This window comes from Thamnophis sirtalis, unplaced genomic scaffold (genome assembly GCF_051295495.1).
Source record: "Thamnophis sirtalis isolate CommonGarterSnake01/CBP01778 unplaced genomic scaffold, rThaSir2_p1.2 scaffold_3, whole genome shotgun sequence".
Taxonomy (NCBI): domain Eukaryota; kingdom Metazoa; phylum Chordata; class Lepidosauria; order Squamata; family Natricidae; genus Thamnophis; species Thamnophis sirtalis.
The window spans coordinates 129,359,505-129,377,862 of NW_028261383.1; the positions used below are offsets into that span (position 1 = coordinate 129,359,505).

The following is an 18,358-nucleotide window of genomic DNA, read 5'->3' on the forward strand; positions in this document are numbered from 1 at the left end:
GAGGGCAAAGACGGATATCTAAACAAAATCTATCCATCACTATCACGGGTCTCGAATAATCCTTTCCTCTTCTCGGACTAAAATCCACGCAGTGACGTTGTGTATGTGCTCCCCCCCTTCCCTTCGCCGACATTTTGTAGGGCCAGGGCTTTGCGAGGCCTCGGTATGGACGACGACGTGTGTTCTTCAGGGCGCTGCTCTTGGCTTCTCTTCCTCCCCATCGGTGATCGCGAGAAGCTCCCGTGAGCCAGGGCCTGGCATCGCCCCAGGATCTGCTCCGGGAGGCCCAGCGCCGGCTCTCATTGGACTGAAGGAAAAAAGCAAACTGTCAGCCCATGTGGCGTGGCCACCGGAGGTGGTGGCTGTTTAAATAGGCGCCGGGAGCTAGAGGGAGACAGTGAGAAAGAAACGGAGAGCGCACAGAGCTCAGTGTGAGCCAAAGCACCGGGAACGAAAGAGGCAAATTAGCCGAGAGACCTGCGTGCCTGCTTAGCAGTCGGATAAGCGCGCCGCCTCCGCCAACCAGCTTTCAGCAGCTGCCGCATCGCTTGTCTCAGCACCGACCTGCCGCCTGGCCGACCTCAGGGACCTGAGCAGGTAACCGGTTTAGCGCTGCTTGAAAAAAGGCATCCAAAACTTGGAATGGCGTGAATGAAAAGAAACTGAGGGAAGCTAAAATGGAGCCTGCGGCTGGAATGGCGTTCGCGGGTAGGGGGGACACGCAGGGCCCGAGTTATCCTTGGAGGAGGAGGGGTGGGGGTGTATCCCACCAATTGGGGCGAGGAGAGGATGGAGGCATTGTTAGAAGGGCTTCAAATCCGTTCCCTCCGTCGCCGAGGAGAGGCCCTTTTCTTGCCAAGCCAACCATTTTCCTCGCTCTCGCCTCCTGCGTGGGGAGGGGAAACCGGTATTGGAGAGACACCACATCGCTTAGTGTGTTCAATTTTCCCAGCCTCCTTATGCAAAGTGGGTTGTGTAAGCCTGGGGAATGGCTGAAACGCATCTCTTTTGAATGGAAGTTGTGCTGATTTGGGGCGACATCAATCTCAGGTGCCTGCTGAGAGGCAGCGAAAGATTGGGTGCGTGCGGCGCGCCGAGGCCTTGGAGGCGCAGGAAAGTCTGTAATTATACAATGAGCTTGCCTCACAAAATGCCTTTTAGAACAAAGAGTTGAACTTAAAGCGATGCCAGTTTGGCTTGGCTCTTTGGAAACGAGGCTGTGGTTTGACCATGTCCCTTCAGGAATCTTGTCTTCCATAAAATGACATGGATAAATTCTGGATAGGTTGTCATTTGGTCATTTTGTAGTAGTATGCCAATAGGTTAAAATTAAGAGGGGGTTTCTGGGATTGTTGAATAAGGGGGAGGGGTGTTTCATGAGGGGAGAACTAAGCCTTTCTGCATTGGAAGTGCTCTGCATCCAGCCATTTTGGTATCAAGCAGGGAAAGCAAGATACGCTGACGTACTAATATTTACCGGTATTTCTAAAGCCCTAAAGGGAAATCTCTGGCTCTTATCATCTCCATACAATAGTATGCAGAAAGAGCTAAGAGCTGAAATGCAAAAACTCAATGTTGCGAATATCCTGTGACTTTTCTGTGAGGGATTTTGGAGATGGGATAATCTTCTTTGTTACTCATAACCTTAATTTGCTTCTTCTCAGGAAGATAATGACAAATAAGATAGTTCTGTTTGATACAGAAGGAAATCTTTTTGCTACTGGACAAAATATGTAACTTACTGTTCTCTATTATAATATATCTAGTATCCTCCAACTCCTCATCATCTTTGCTCCATTGATGTTGAAAGCCTACATTTGTATTAATGATGCAAACATGATTTGACATTCAAAATTGTAACTACATAATTTTATTAATGCTTTCTAATAAAGTTGGTGAAATACAGTTCACACATTTATCAAGTAACAAATGCATGCAACACTGAAACTTTTAGGCACATGTTTTATTTTAAACAGCAGGGTAATAGATCGCAAATTCCCATTTATTATATTTTTCTTGACCTGTAAATACATTACGTTTTTAAGTATTATTGACTTATTAAAAGTTTTTAAAAATAATTCTGAAGTGAATTACAACATTCAACAGCGTAAAACTGTTATTTAGAATAATCTGAAAGCATTTTTAAAGCAGCCTTTTCAAATATTGAACTGTTTACATCTTCTGGACATTAGCACTCTAAATTTGAGGACCAGTCCAACTCTTTGGTATGTTAACTGGGAATGATGGAAACTATAGCTCCATCACTAGCTAAGACCTGCAGATTGGAGAAAGCTGCTTTAAAGCTACAGGAAGTAAGAATAAAATTGTAATAGTATCATAAGTTCCTTTTTTCCATTAAAGCCAGTGGAAACAAAGAACTTTAATTTCCTAGTCTACAAACAATTCATTCAGTGATGGCCCTAAATTAAAATGCAATTTTGTTGACTTCAGCAGTACTAATCTGTTTGCAACAGTAGGTATTTTTTTAAAAGTGGTTTTCCTTAATTGTTTGCATTTTATTTACCCTTAGTTGAAATCCATGCCACACATTACTAGTTCAGTGGTGTACAATAAGAATTGCTTCTAAGTAGATATAGGCCGCACAGTAACAGGCCAGCTCTGGATTAGTAAACTTAGAAACAAGTCTTACTCAGTTCAGTGAGTATCCATAAGAAATTTGTTTAGGGTTACAGTACTAGGGTCTACTGGTAACCACAAGTAACCAGGAAGAGAAGTAATCTATATTCAGTGAGTTTTCTCACAAATTGAGGAACTAGAACAAGTTGCATATCATAATAGTACTTCAGTTTTCTGGAAATACAAGTTTATTAATGGAAATACTGGTACACTTAACAAAAATGATATAGATAGATTGGTATATAAAATCTGGGTTGAACAATCTTCTGAATTTCTGAAGTAGGCATGCTAGCAAGAGATTTGAAATATATCAGTGCAGATGTCATGGCCAATTTCAAAACAGATTTGAAATATATTTGAACATATTTAGATGTCACACTAAACAATAGTTTTTATTATAAACCAATTGATAATGTCATTTAAACTATAGTTTGCTTAAAAGAATCCACCTTCATTATTCAACAGATAGTCCTGATGATTGTTTAACAAACTTTTAACAAACTGTTCAAATTAATCACAGCTGAGAAGGTGAATGGCTTGTTGAAGTTTGAAAATTCTGCCTCAGAGTTGTAAAATGGGGGAGAGGACAAAGGCCTGTTTAAGAGGCAAATGGATATTTGGGGTCCAGTTGTTTTCTGTGCGGTCTTTAAATTCTCCTGGACAGCAGAATATTCCAAATTAGAATGCCAATTCCTTTGGAACTGGGCAACATGCACTGCTGACTGTGATATACTGTCTATCTTGTATCCATTAAACTGGTCAGAAGCCTTTGGTATGATTTCCTTTTTTAAATTTTTCAGATATATTGCTCAGGCCATTCTAAGACACAATACACTGGACTAGATTATTTTTGTCTAAATCAACAGGCTCTTCCTAGAATGATAATTATTTATAAAGAAATAAGGTTGAAAAGCCTTAAATTATAAGTGGAATTTCTGCAAGGATGGGACTTTGTATTTCATTTTGGCCAGCAAAGTATTTGGGGTCATGATCAGAGGAATTCACAACAATTTCTAGATAATTTAGTATAGTCATCAATTTAAGGAAAAGAAGTAATATATTTTACTTGCAGAAGTGAAAGAAATGTACACTGGGAAAAATTAAAAAATCCCAAAGGATACATTCACAGGTATTTTATATTATACAAGGACAGCCCATGGCCCTTTAATATATGTTTGCTTTGGCAAAGGTAAATATGAAGAATATCTGAATGTAATTTTCACCAAAGTGGTATTTCTCAGAGGTATTGGGACATTACCTTTCCAACATTTCTTTCATTTGATTGATGACAGTGTTGGAGCAACACCTGGTTTGTTCAGGGAGCATCCCAAATGGTCCGAAACTGCTCTGATGTATAAAACTGGCAATCCATTCTTCATCAAAATATGAATCCTTAGATTTATAATGACTAATTTTTCAAGTACATATTTGTAATCCTGTCCTGAGTAGCTTGGATAATTAATGTCTACTTTCTTTACTACATTCTTCGTCTATTGTCCCTATTTCTTGTGTTTACTTAAGCACAATGTTCACCTGTATTATGCATGGGCTATCTTTGCTCTGCTTTTTGTCTTCTCTACTATCCTATCTATAAGTGGTTTATTTCAAATCTAGGCTGGCTAAGATATTGAGTTGTCAAAGGCAAAACAGTCAGTGACTTACTTCATTTCCACAAATCAAGATAACGTCTGAACCCAGGACTTTTTAAAAAAGGATTTTTATTTTGAATTAATGGTACATACTACTATTCCTACCTCCTCCACCACCCCCAATTTGCCACACCTATAGAAGCATATTCTTGCTTTCTATTGCTATAGTTCTCTTTCTTCTATCATTTTATGTTCTGGCAATTTTTGGGGATTGAAATTGCTTAATAATCTGTTTCAATTGGTATACTAGCTGATTAAGTAGAAGTGACATGGAGTCTACTATATATGTAGTGTTGCTTTGCTCTTGAAGCAAGCAATTCTGCTCCACTTGAGCTGCTGTCTCCTGCCTCCTTTCTTTTCCTTCAATAAGTTATAGCCAAATTCATTAGCCCCCACAGAGATTAGAGCTCTGTTATCAAAGAGCATTCATAATCTGTGAGAAATTAATCCACTGTCTGGAATTGCTTTGAACAATTAGTTCAATTCAAACTATTTACTAAGCCACAATCCATAATTGTAGCACATTGTATAAACACATCTATGAGGTCTTTTTTTGATATGTTTAGGTATCTTGTGTTAACATTGCCAGATTATCTATCGTGTTTCCTCGAAAATAAAACCCAACTGGAAAATAAGTCCTAGCATGATTTTTCAGGATGATCATAATATAAGCCCTACCCTCCAAAATAAGCCCCAGTTAAGATTATCAGCCAGACAGACTCATTTAGTACTGTATTTCCCCCAAATAAGACCTAAGTGGAAAATAAGACCTAGTGTGTCTTTTGGAGCAATAATTAATATAAGACCCGGTCTCATTTTTGGGGAAGCATGGGTATATTTTACTATATGTTTGAGAAAGCAGTGATTGGCTCAGAAGCATCATTACCTGTTGTAGGCCTCTGTGACCTGCTCAAGGAAGGTAAAACAAGGGCAAGAAAAGTTTTAGAGCCTGGTAACACACATGGCCTTCCTGATTTGCTAATATAATACCTAATTTCACCTAATAATAGGGCTGACCAGATTTCATAGTTCTGGATTCTGCTCCACCCAGAATCTTAATTCAATTGTTGCATCATTCTGTTATAATTAAATTCCAGTCACAACGGGATTGGCAATATATCTTTGGTAACTTAAGTGTTATACTCTGGAAAAGCCAAATACGTGGTCTCCCTGAATTGAAATTCATTAAGAAGGCTTTGGGATTATATAGCCTTTTCTGAAGAGGAATTATATGTAGTCCTCAATGATCACAATTGAGCCCAAAATTTCTATTGCTAAGTGAGACATTTGTTAAATGAATTTTGCCCCATTTTATGATCTTTCTCACCACAGTTGTAAATTGAACCATGGCAGTTAAATTAGTAGTACGGTTGCTAAGTGAATCTGGGTTGCAAAAGGTGATCAGATGACCTCAGGACACTGCAAATGTCATAAGTATGAGTCAGTTGCCAAGCATTTGAATTTTGATCACATTACCATGTGGATACCATAATGGTTGTAACTGCAAAACAGTCATATGTCACTTTTTCAGCGCTGTTGTAACTTCGAACAGTCACTAAACTAATTGTTGTATGTAACTTGAGGACTACCTGTATTCAGAGGTGGGTTCTACTGGTTTGGAGCGGTTCAGCTAAGTAGGTAGTAACTTGGCTGCCCACGCATCTGAACTGGTTCTATTGAGTAACCAGGAATAGATTGTCATCTGGAAGGATTGTGAACTTGGCTTCATTTTAACACCCAAAACAATTTTCTGAGCCCAGCAGTACATAGAGGTAAGGCTAAAGCAGTACATCTTAACAGGGACAAGGGAAAAGTGGTTCAGAAGAAGAGCTACCGGGTTCCTAAAGGTTTGGAAATCATATCCTATGAGCAATGTTAAAAAGTTGGGCATGAGTAGCTTGCAGAGGAGAAGACAAAGGGAAGATGAAATATCAGTCTACAGATATGTGGCTGCTTTTTTGCAGGAGGGGGCAGAGATGTTCTCCATGAAACAGGAGCAGGAAAGAGGCCAACATGTTCACATTGAAAAGGGGATTCATGCTGAGTATTAGGAGGGATTCCTTGACTAAGAATTGCTAAGAAATACTACTTTGAGGAGTGATGGAATCTCCTATCAGATGTTCAAACAGGATCTAAATGCTTTCTTATGATGGATGGTTTAGTGGAGACGGCATCAAGCAAGACATTTTGCTCATTTCCAACTCATGGGTTGTATGATTCTGAGAGGATGTAGTGAATTAACTATATCCTGAGGGCAAGAATATTTTATAGAAGGACTGAAATCAATGCCATTGTCATTTTTGTTCAAACCAGATGTCCCTAACCCAGGTTTAGGACTGATTAGATCTTTGATGGTAGACCGTCAGGAAATGCCAAGTTGTACGTTAGGTTGGGATATTTGAAAAACATTGCAAGCATTGTGGTAAGCCAATTCTATGTTATTGCTAGAAAAGTATACATCCATGTACTCACTAGGGATTGAACTTTGCTTAAAGGGTACTGCTTAAAAGGAACTTGAAAAAAATATCTGATGCCCTCCGTAATGGAATACCTTAACATACATACTTAGCAGAGGGGTCACATAAGCCAAAACTTCTCCCTGTCAATTGTGCCCTATGTCCATAGTACAAACCACACAAAACTCTTCTATGTTATGCATGGAGGGTGGCATATAGGGGCATTACCCCTTAAAATGGCCGTTGGTTACTCACCTGATACGCCCCTTCTCCAAATGGTGGAGATATCATCCAGACATGGGTATTTCAGCCAGTATCCAATAGGACTAGGTCTACCAAATTGACAAATCCCGTCCTCGGTGCTAGCCTCTCCAGCTTAGACGAAGGAAGAATAATGGTAGATTGCTGTGTCACTTACAGATAAAAATGTGATCTCTCCTTATTGAAATAAAAAACAAAGATTAGTCCGAACAAAATACTCCCCAGGTGGGGCTGGATGATGTCTCCACCATTTGGAGAAGGGTCGTATCAGGTGAGTAACCAACGCCCATTCTCCCAGTAGGTGGAGATATCATCCAGACATGGGACATACCAAAGCCTAATCTGCCCCAGGGAAGAAACAGAGTGTGGACTTAAGAATCCTGTTGAGCCACCACCCGCTGCAATACTCGCCATCTGAAAGCTGCATCTGCCGATGCATATCTGTCTATCCTGAAGTGGTGGATGAATGGTGATGGCATTGTCCACGTGGCCGCCCTACAGATCTCCTCCAAGGGGGCCTGAGATGGAAGAGGTAAAAACAGTACGTTCCCCTTGACTGGGGAGTCTGGTTTCGGTAATAGTCGCTAAATCAATATCAAATTTGTTGAGTTCATCGGCCAATAAGTCCATTTTGCCGGTTTGGCTACCTGAACGTATGTTCCAGGTGGCAATGTTCATGATTTTCTTTGCATTAAGAAATTTGTTCGCTGCTGCTGGTAGCATATTTTTCGAAGGGAGCCCAGATACCCCCAACGCATCGGTTCGGCCGTGTGCGCTAGTTGTTGTTACATTATCCGTGTGTTGTCCTGCCATTGGGTTCTCAGCTTGTTTCACGGTTTCGTCGCCACGGGAACCAACACTCCCCATTTATCCGGGCTTGTGACCGGCTATGGTTTCTCATAGGCTGGGTACAATCTTACTGTACGGCTCGGAATCGTGGACTTTACTTAAAAGCGACCTGAACCTATTAGAACGATTCCAGCTAAGATGCCTGCGCAACATTCTGCACATAACTCTACGGGACCGATGGAAAAACAAAACGGTATTGCAGCTGTGTAAAAACCAAACTACAATGGAACTTTACCTAAGAAGACAACGACTTAGATGGTTTGGACACGTTTGCCGTATGGACAATAGCCGATTACCTTACCGATCGATTAACTCGCTGCGACCAGATGGGTGGAAAATCGCACGAAATGCCCCAAAGAAAACGTGGATATCCCAAGTGGCTCACGATCTTTAACTACTCCATTTCTCGATAACCGATGCCCAACAAGCCGCCCTAAATCGGAATCAATGGCGTGCTGTAATCCGTGACGTCCTGCCCCTGGCCTTCACAATGCAATGGTCACTGCCTTATGGACGTTGACATTTACGAAGATTAAGTCCAAGTAAGTCCAAGTCCAGGGCCTGAGATGACCAGGCAGCTGAAGTAGCCGCGCTGCGTGTGGAGTGTGCAGTGATTTGTGGCGGAACTGGAAGAGATAAGGCGATATATGCCCTGGAAATAGCTGAGCGAACCCAACATCCAATGTCTGTAGAAGAAGCCTTGGACCCATTCTTACCTCCAGGTAGGAAATGTACAAACAGAGATTCGGACTGTCTGAATTCTGCCGTGCGCTTGATGTACAAACGCAAAGCCCTATGCACATCAAGACAGTGCCATTTATGTTCCATCCAATGTACTGGATTGGGACAAAAGTCCGGAAGCACCAATTCTTATGCCCTATGAAATATGGAATTTACCTTTGGTACAAACGTAGATTCCTGATGGAGGACAACTCTGTCCGCATGAAATATGCATAAGTCCTGTCTGGTAGACAATGCTGCAATATAGGAGACCCATCTGGCCGTAGTGACTGCAACAAGAAATGCAACCTTGATTGTCAGATGATACAGAGATGCTGAATGCAGAGGCTCAAACGGAGTCCCTGTTAATGCCTCCAAGACCTTGTCAATGTCCCAAGAAGGAAATCTATGTATTGTAGGAGACTTGAGATTGGTAGCGCCTCTAAGAAAACTGAATAAGAGGCTGATGTGAAAGCGGCTTGGAAGAATCTATGGACAGAACTGAAGACAACGCCGCCACCTGACGACGTAGCGTATTTGGGGACAGTCCCTTGTCAAGTCCCAACTGAAGGAACTGAAGAACATTAGGTATGGATGCCTGCAATGATGGAATTCGTTGTATCTGACACCAGGAAGAAAATTGATTCCAAGTGGCATCATAAATTCGATTAGTGGACACATGCCTGGCCGCCTGTACAGTTCTTATTACCTCATGGGATAAATTAGCTTCTGTCAAGGCCTCCCGGCTCAATCTCCAAGTGATGAGACGAAGCCAGGCTAGATCTAGGTGTCGGAGAGAGCCTTGTAGAAGAAGAGAATGGAACCGAGGAAGCTGCCACTGAGGACCCACTGACAGGTTGATCAAGTCCGCAAACCAAGGCCTGCGTGGCCAATGGGGCGCTATAAGAATCAGTTCTGCTTCCTCTATCAACATTTTTGTGATGACTCGCTGGGTGTATCTCCACCCATGCCACTAACTGAAATGATAAAGTCGTTAGAGTCTTTGATCATGTTCCCCCCTGCCTGTTTATGTGCGCCTTTGTGGTGGTATTGTCCGTGAGGACAAGTACGTGCACATTGGTGACTATTTCCCTGAAATGGCATAGCGTGAGATGCACTGCTTGTAGCTCTAACCAGTTTATACTGTTCTTTAGATCTGACAGGACCAAAGTCCCTGAGCTATGTGATCTTGAATGTGAGCTCCCCACCCCAGAAGACTTGCGTTGGTGGTGAGGACCAGTCGTTGAGGATCCCTGAACAGAGTGCCTTGAAACAGCGCTGGGGACATCCACCAACGTAGAGAAGTCCTTACCTCCGGAGTGAAACATACATGAACTGTTGAATAGCTACTGTCGGACCACTGCTAGGGAAGCAGAAGCCACTGCAGATGATGACTGTGGAAGCGAGCCCATGGCATAATGTGAAAACATGACACCATCTTCCCTAGCAGCTGTGATAATTGTAGTAGCTGAACCTTGCGCTGCAGCCGTATGTCTGAGACCAACCTGAGAATACTCACTCTTGGCTCCGGAGATAGAAAAACCTTCCCTATGCTTGTGTTTATAACAGCCCCTAGATGTGTGAGGCGAGTGGCAGGAGTTAAATGACTCTTTTTGGCATTGAGCAGGAATCCGTGATCCTGGAGCACCTGAAGAGTGGTCTGAATATCCCTGTGGGCCTGGTATGTCGTTCCGGACAAAAATAAGATGTCATCCAGGTAACAGAGAATGCAAATAGGCAGAGAGCGTAGATGGGCTACAAGAACCACAAGGACTTTTGTGAAGACCCTTGGAGCCGATGAGAGGCCGAAAGGGAGAGCCCGATATTGGAAGTGCTTTCTGGCATAATAAAACCGGAGAAACTGCCTGTGGTCCTCCAAAATTGGGATGTGGAGGTATGCTTCCGTGAGATCCACCAAGGAGAGGAGTTCATTTGGACGAACACTCTCCAAAATGGATTGCAGGAAATGCATCTTGAACTACTGGTAAACTAAATAGTAATTTAGAGATTTGAGGTCGAGAATTGCTCTCCAACCCCTCTGAAGACTTCGTCACTATGAAGAGGCGGGAGTAAAACCCCTGTCCCTGTTGGTTGGAAGGCACCTCCTCTCTGGCCAGAATCTGAAGGAGATGCTGGATAGCTTTTTCCATCAACCTTCTTTTGATGATGTCCCTGGAAACCGGACATGTGACAAAGTATTACGGAGTGGGGATGGATAGAAACTCCAGAGTCAATCTCAATCTGATAGTGCAGCGAATCCACGCATTGTTGGTGATGGCATCCCAATGATCTGCAAAGGCCGCCAAGTAACCTCCAATGGGAACTCACAGAGTCACTTCTGCTTTCTGAATGGACGGTTGGAAGTTCCCTTGTAAGGCTTCCTGTAGGTGAAACGTTGGTTACTCTTGCCAGATCTGTCGTAAGGAGCAGATCCCTCCCTGGTGGGAGGCTGATGTTGCTGATGGGAATAATTGAAATCCCTGTACATGTTCCGAAAGGGCTGCCTGCGGAAGAAAGAAGATGATTTATTATCAGTCTTACGCATAGCAGAAGGCAGAACCTTTTGCTTATCTTTAAACTCAACAAGCATAGGCTCAAGTGGAGGTCCAAAGAGACGATCCGCAGAAAATGTTTCCACATAGCTCTGGCTTCCACTGTTTGAGCCACAAGAGCCGTCGCGTGGACACTGAAGAAGCTATGGCCTTGGAGGCGAAGCATGCTGCATCCAAAGAAGCATCTACGGAATATTCCATGGCAGCCTTAAGATTGTTTAAGTCCTTGTGGGTTCTTGTGTCAGAAGGAGGAAGCCTTTCTTGAAGTTGCTTCAGCCAATGCAAAGCTGCCCTGTTAAAGAGGCAGAAGAAGATGCCCGCACCGCCCATGCAGAGGCCTGATGCCCCTTGACCAAAGTCTGATTAAACCTTTTGTCCTCTGGGCAGAGGGCATCCTCAGAAGCTGCAGTGACAGCGTTGGGAGCAGACAGTGCCACTATCTGGGGTCGATGGAAGGTACCTCCAGCAACTTGGATAACTCTGAACTCATGTTGTAAAGTTGTTTATCTAAAGTGGAAGGGAGAGGACCAGACCCTGGTGTAGCCCATTGATTCTGGACTACCTCCAGAAAAAGCTTAGGCAAAGGGACCACATCCTTTTCTACCATAAGCCAGGGAAAAAAAGGATCAGTCGTGTCAGTCTTGTCCTGTTCCGTCGTGGCAGATGGCTTGGCTGCAGGAATGCCAGATACCTTCTCCGCCTTAAAGAGAAGTGAGTGAAATAACACAGGTTTAAACAGTCCTACCAAAGAGGAAGGAGCAGGCGAGAAATCCTCATCATCGGAGAGATCAGAATCCCTGGAAACTTGTTTCTCCACCTCTGAAACACAAACCTGAGATAAAGAATCATTAGGTACCCTCTGTACGCTTGAAGGTTTTGCCTTCTTGGAAGAATGAGCTGCTTTGGAGGTAGAAGGCACAGCTGTGCGATGTTACAGATCAGCAGCAATGACTCTTTCTATGGCAGCTGCTATAATATCAGCCATGTCAGCATGGTAACAGGGAAACCCTCTTGGAGTAGGGAAACCAATATCTAGGTCAAGGGTTAGACTCCTTTCCTCTTCAGAATCATACTCATCAGGAACAACCGCCCCATCCTCAGGCTGCAAAGGGGATGCGGGGGGGGGGAGGGGGGAATGTTCCTCATCTGTGTCAGTGGACAGTTCTTCAGGAGGACTCTGGGCCCTTGGAGAAAGAGTCAATGTGGCCTGAATAGGCTCCTCACAGTGGCGTGACTTGGCCTTGTGAGGTCCTAAGGCAGGGGTACCATCCTGGACTTTAGAGGGAACCTTATTTTGTGCCAGAACTTTGGCAGGATTGGGGGCAACTTCCCTTACAGAGCCCGCCCTTTTCCTGGTTGCCGACTCCCCAGACCCCATAGGTGGTATAGTGGCTGGAGGAAAACCTTGAGGAGGATCTGAATTCAAAGTATCAGAGACCATAGACACCATTTTACTCACAACCTTGTACAGAGCTGTCAAAATTGTGGATGGAACTTTTGGTGCTTCAAAATGGCCGCTGGCACTTTTTCCCGCCAAAAACCTCCCAAGATGGCCGCCTGGAATTTTCGAGTCCTGACGGACTGTAAAGGCGAACCGACAATGCCGGTTATGTCGCCACGACCTCCTGGTCGTTTGAGGCTGCAATCGCTATTGCGATCAACAAGCAGCCTTAGCCCTGATAAGGGAATCTGCTGCTCCAACAACGAATCCGGCATGACATGGCAGCGGCTGATGGCTTGGAAATGGAGGCTGCTGACAGTCAATTATGCGGCCAAAGCCCAGAAGCCACAAACAAGCCGAATGGCTAACGGAGCGGTGGAGCCTTAGTGGAACACAGCCAGGTGTCGAAACGGCAACAAAAAGACCAGAGAGAAGAACACGTGAGCCCAATCCCCTCAGAAACCGTTAGGACCAGGGAATAAATCCCGCCCAAAACCTCCGTACCAAGCAGCAAGCTCAACTCAAGGACCTGGTGACAAGAGAAGTCAGGGCCCTGGTCTCAGGTTGCTGCTGCTAAATGCCAGGTATGATTCATAAAGCTCCCCTCATCCGGGACTTAATATGAGACAAGGGGGCATGTATTACTGAAACCTGGCTGGGCCATGAAGGAGGAGTCCCCCTCTCAGAAATGTGCCCAGAAGGGTTTCAGGTGCTCCACCAACCACGACACCATTGTAACAGCTTACATTGAATACAACTAAAATACTGGAGAGAGGTATACCCGCTTGAACATCTGAGCGGCTGTCTCCCAATCAGTTCCCTTGCTCCCAAAGAGAAATAAAGGTGCCTTTGGATTTACGCAATTCACTCAGAGAAGAAATTGGATATATATAGGTCTGCTGATATATTTATTGAGAAGCCCCACATGTTATTAGCATGCACTTTTGATTATGAGATCTTGTGTTTTACATTAAATAAAAATAATTGTTTATTCTAGTATGCTATTTCCATAGTCATTTTCAGTACAAGTTATGTCATTCAAAACTCAAATATATCACAAATTGCCTTATTGTTATAACTCATTTTAATGGTCTGAAATGTTTCTAATTTTACTTAATTTTAATTACAGTTGTTAACCTCAGTGCGTTCACTCTTGGAAATATACCTCATCTAATTTTAATGAGACTACTGAATAAAACATGCATTTCACTATTTTCCAGTTCTTATTTTTTCTAACTAAATCATAAATTCTATCAGTCCTTTGACACTGAGCAGATAAATTGAACTGCTATTATTATCTCTAATTCATCCATTCAAAAACACTCTAGGATCTTGAGCAGCAATCATTCAGTCAATTCCATTCAAAATATGTCAGGTAACAAAATGACCATAGTTATTATTAAATCTATGGCACACCTAAGCAAAAATCAGTGAAATTCAATAATTATCTAAAACACAATTAGTTAGATTCAGAATATCCTTACTGGAAACAGAAGAGCTCTATTATATTATGCCCATTCTACTTGTTTATCATTTTTCACTTACTTTGCTAATTTAGGATTTCCTGGTAGAGCTGCCTTTTCCTTTTACAAATTGAGCTGTCCTCATAGGTCCCTGGTTTTTTCACCTTGATTTCCACAGCTATTTGCACACTTGTCTGTTTTCATACATTAACAGAATAACAGAGTTGGAAGAAACCTTGGAAGTCTTCTAGTCCAATCATTCTTTTGAGGTTCTATTGAGACACTAATGCGAATCCATCTTCCCTCCTTCCTTCCATCTCTTTTCTCTCTCTCTCATACTATCATCACTTTTAATGCTGTGATGATTAAAATAAAGGGAATAAGTTGTTCGTTCCTATGTTCCATTGTAAATCGATGAAATTATAAGAAGGAAGAACTCATGGAAGCAAAGTAGCATTTACTTAAACTTGGTACCTTCATTCCAATGTGCTTGCTTATGTTGCAACTAAAAAGATAAAGAAAAGGGGAAGTTTGGCAGCACTGTGGGAAGAGGATAGAAAACAAAGGGATCCTGCTTCAGTCAGCCTGGGAAGGACCTAAAAGGATGCCCAATGGCATATCTAAGGCTTGAGTGGCATAAGGACTTTCCACAAGGAATGGGTTGAGGAAAGTTCATTGACTTAATAGGCCGCTGTTGAATCAACTACAAGATAATTGCAAAATGGAAGTTGCTCATCATCAGAGAACACAAGAGCATGACAGTGCAAGATGAAATTGCCGCACAAGGCAGTGGCCAATCCCTGGAGGGAAGGCATAGGCCAGGAGCTGTTTGCCAATTAGAGGAGTTACCGTAAGATTGAAAGTAAGCAGTGCAGATCATCTGCTTGGAAGAAGGCTTAAGAAGGTTTTTGGAGCAGACAATTTGGAGCAGATCTTCAAAATAAAGCCAGAGGGTGTACTTGTAGTGGGTTGTGAGTGTGTAGAGGATGACAACTTCTGTTCCTGGGCTCAAGAAGTAGTAGATGTCCCTTACTGGCAATGAGGCAAACAGAAAATCTGCCCTGTAATATGGAAGGAAGGAGACATCAATGGTCATAATCTCCTTAGGCTAAGTCCTGTTCTACTTGAGTAATTAAATTCATTGAGCAATTTTGGCACCTCACTTTTTTTTTAATGATTCACCTGCACATTTAGTGTGTGATTACGCAAACTTATACAATATTGTTCTTCTGTCCTTCAGGTGTGTCCTTAAAAGAGTCTATTGTCATAGCAAAGAAAGAAAATTAATTCTTCAATGAGCAGTGAAAAATAACTTTAAAAAAACTTTGCCATTTTCTTTTTGCGATATTCACTGCCTGACTCTTGTTTTTTCTTTTATGTTCAGAAAAGAATTGAAAGATGGAAGACGTAGTAATTGCCGGTATAGCAGGGATGCTGCCAGAATCAGAAAATTTGCAGGAATTTTGGGAAAATTTGATCAATGGAGTAGACATGGTTACAGAAGATGATCGGAGATGGAAACCAGGTAAGTTAAATAATTCTTGGTTGATGGTAGAAAAAGAAACTTAAAAAAAAGCCTTTATGTGCATTGGATTGAATAAGCAGAAGTAGGATCAAATGAAATCATTCTTTTTAAATGATTGAATTGTTTTAGACGGTTTGATCATTTTCCTATTTTATTTTGATTAAGAAAGTAGGTCATTTCCATCAGAGGTGGGCTGTTGCCGGTTTGGCTCAAATCGGCCAAACCGGGAGTAGCAGCAGTATGAGGCTCCACTCACCTTCTCGGACGCTTCTGCACATGCGCAGAAGTGTCTCGCACACGGGGGAGCGCACCTGAACCGGTAGTAAAAAAATTGGCAACCGACCTCTGATTTCCATTCTAATTACAAAGTTTCTGCATCCCCCTCAATTTGTTTTTTTCCCCTAATACCCAGGCCTGTCATCATTATTTGGAAATCTGAGATGATTGAAAGGATAATTTCTAATTTCTCTACAGTGTAGTTTACAAATTGGGCAGTTTAACCAAGTAAAAGAAGCTTTTATGAATGGTAAAATATACCAAATTAACTGTTTAGATGTCAGTTGTATTGATGTTATTGATTGGATCAATATTAGATACTTATCCAAAATAAATGCAGGTAGCTATAATTGTAAAATAAGTTATTATTTATTTAAATTTATTGACCACCCCAACTCCAGCAGACAATAGAAATTATATCTAAGCTGGTCAAAATTTGTTAGGTATAACTACTTTTGAATCTATGACAAGTTGTGTGCTCCAGCAGAGAACAATGCATAAAGCTTGGATACTGGTAAAATAATAAGGTATTTTGTGTTTACAAAAAAAAAAAGATGTTGTGGCTTTCATAAACAACTCTTACCAGTATCTTACATCTTGCTTCCATATTTACTTGGCTTGTTAAGATGTAAAAATAGTGAGATGCAAAATAAGTACAATCAGCACCTGATTTATAATGACACCTTCTCATTCAGTAATTATATACCACACAATGACTGTGATGAAATAATTTTGTTTCTTATTTAATTCAGGAATTTATGGACTGCCCAAGAGAAATGGGAAACTTAAAGACATCAGCAAATTTGATGCCACATTTTTTGGAGTTCATGCAAAACAAGCTCACACCATGGACCCTCAATTACGTCTGTTATTGGAAGTTTCTTATGAAGCCATTTTGGATGGTGGTAAGCAAAAGAGCCTGGAATTCTTTATTCAAAAATCCTATTGTCTATGGACTGAGTGTACAGATTACAGTTTGGATAAAAAGTTGATTAGATTCAGATTTATTTATGCACAGAATAGACACCGGAAGATTGTTTTTAAAGTAGTCATTAGTAACCACTGGTATCTTTCTCTAGCATGGCCATATTGGTTTAATTATAATATGCATGTAAAAAAAATTAAAAAGGTAGGGCCCAAACTCTTATTTGTGGAAAGATTGATAGAATAAAAGAAACAAACTACAGCTGAGCCACTCTGAAGAGCTTGAGAGAGTTTTGAAATAGTCAAATAAATTATAAATATTACAATCAATAATTCCTTCATAAGTGCCTTTTTTTCTTGTCCATACACCCATGACATGTTTCCATTAGTCACTTGGATATCAGATATGGTTGATGTTCTTTTGAGTTCTTTGCCTTGTAAACCACAGAGAATTAAATATGTCTTCCTCCTTTGTAGGTATTGACCCAACTACCATTCGAGGCACAGATACAGGCGTGTGGATTGGTGTGAGTGGGTCAGAAGCTGCTGAAGCATTTAGCGTAGATCCTGAACTGTTGCTGGGATACAGTATGACTGGCTGTCAACGTGCTATGTTTGCCAACAGAATCTCTTACTTTTTTGATTTCAAAGGCAAGTGTTCATAGTTACAGGTTACAAGCTTAATACCGGTATTAGCAACTACCAATAGCTATCTTGTGAGCTGGTTATTCTTAAATTTAGTTATAGGCATCCAGGCAGTTTTATACAAGTGTTAAGATGATGAAATATATAATTGAGGGCTTTTAGAAATTTTTCTGGGCAGCTTGCTACAACAATGTGAAGTATAGCTGTTGACAAAGAAGTAGCATTTTCTCTTGAGGGTTCGAATCCAGGAAGAATGGGACTCCTTCCTTTTCTCATAAGAGAAGCAAACTGTTGAGGTTAGGTGGATAACTGAAAACGTTTATAAACTTGGTAATCTGTCTTTTCATAACTTGTATTTCCAAAGGACCCAGTATGTCCATTGACACAGCCTGTTCCTCTGGCCTTGTTGCTCTGGACAATGCTTACAAAGCAATCAGCAGTGGACAGTGTGAATCAGCTCTTGTAGGTGGAGTCAACCTTATCCTGAAACCCAATACATCTGTACAGTTCATGAAGCTTGGCATGTTGAGCCCTGAAGGGACCTGCAAATCTTTTGATGCTGAAGGTAATAAGATTGCTTTTCTCATTGTTAAATATTTAGGTCAAATGTTATAAGAATTTGAGTGTGATTAAAATATTTGTTTTCAGAGCTTTCATTTAATCAGAAAAGCCAGAGAAAGTATGGGTTTTCCCCCTTCAAGCAGCAATGAATTACTTTTAATTGCCTTTTTAATTTGAGAACTGCTTGGTAGGTTCAGATCAGGCAAAGAAGCTACCAACAGGAAAAGCAGACAGCTTTGATAAGAAAGTTAGAAAGTTATAAAAATGCAAAATACATATAATTCCATAAAGTTTAGAGTGACAAAAAATTATATGGCAAAAAAGCCACTTAGAGCTTAGTTTGTAGTAAATAAATGAAATAGGTTTAAGTTTTTAAAATATAGGAAGAAATGAAAGAAA

General features: G+C 41.5%; 1 protein-coding gene and 1 pseudogene across 1 annotated transcript in view; one reads left to right on the forward strand and one right to left on the reverse strand.

The window, feature by feature from the left end:
• The first annotated feature begins 408 nt into the window (after positions 1–408).
• Positions 409–18,358, forward strand: part of FASN (fatty acid synthase) — a 59,762-nt gene continuing 41,812 nt past the window's right edge. Inside the window, exons 1-5 of the mRNA XM_014057742.2 lie at positions 409–597; positions 15,413–15,553; positions 16,582–16,734; positions 17,231–17,404; positions 17,763–17,963. Of these exons, the coding sequence (XP_013913217.2) occupies positions 15,427–15,553; positions 16,582–16,734; positions 17,231–17,404; positions 17,763–17,963 (655 nt within the window). The 5' untranslated portion in view covers positions 409–597; positions 15,413–15,426. The remainder of the gene's footprint in view (positions 598–15,412; positions 15,554–16,581; positions 16,735–17,230; positions 17,405–17,762; positions 17,964–18,358) is intronic.
• Positions 10,905–15,124, reverse strand: LOC148048174 (uncharacterized; annotated as a pseudogene).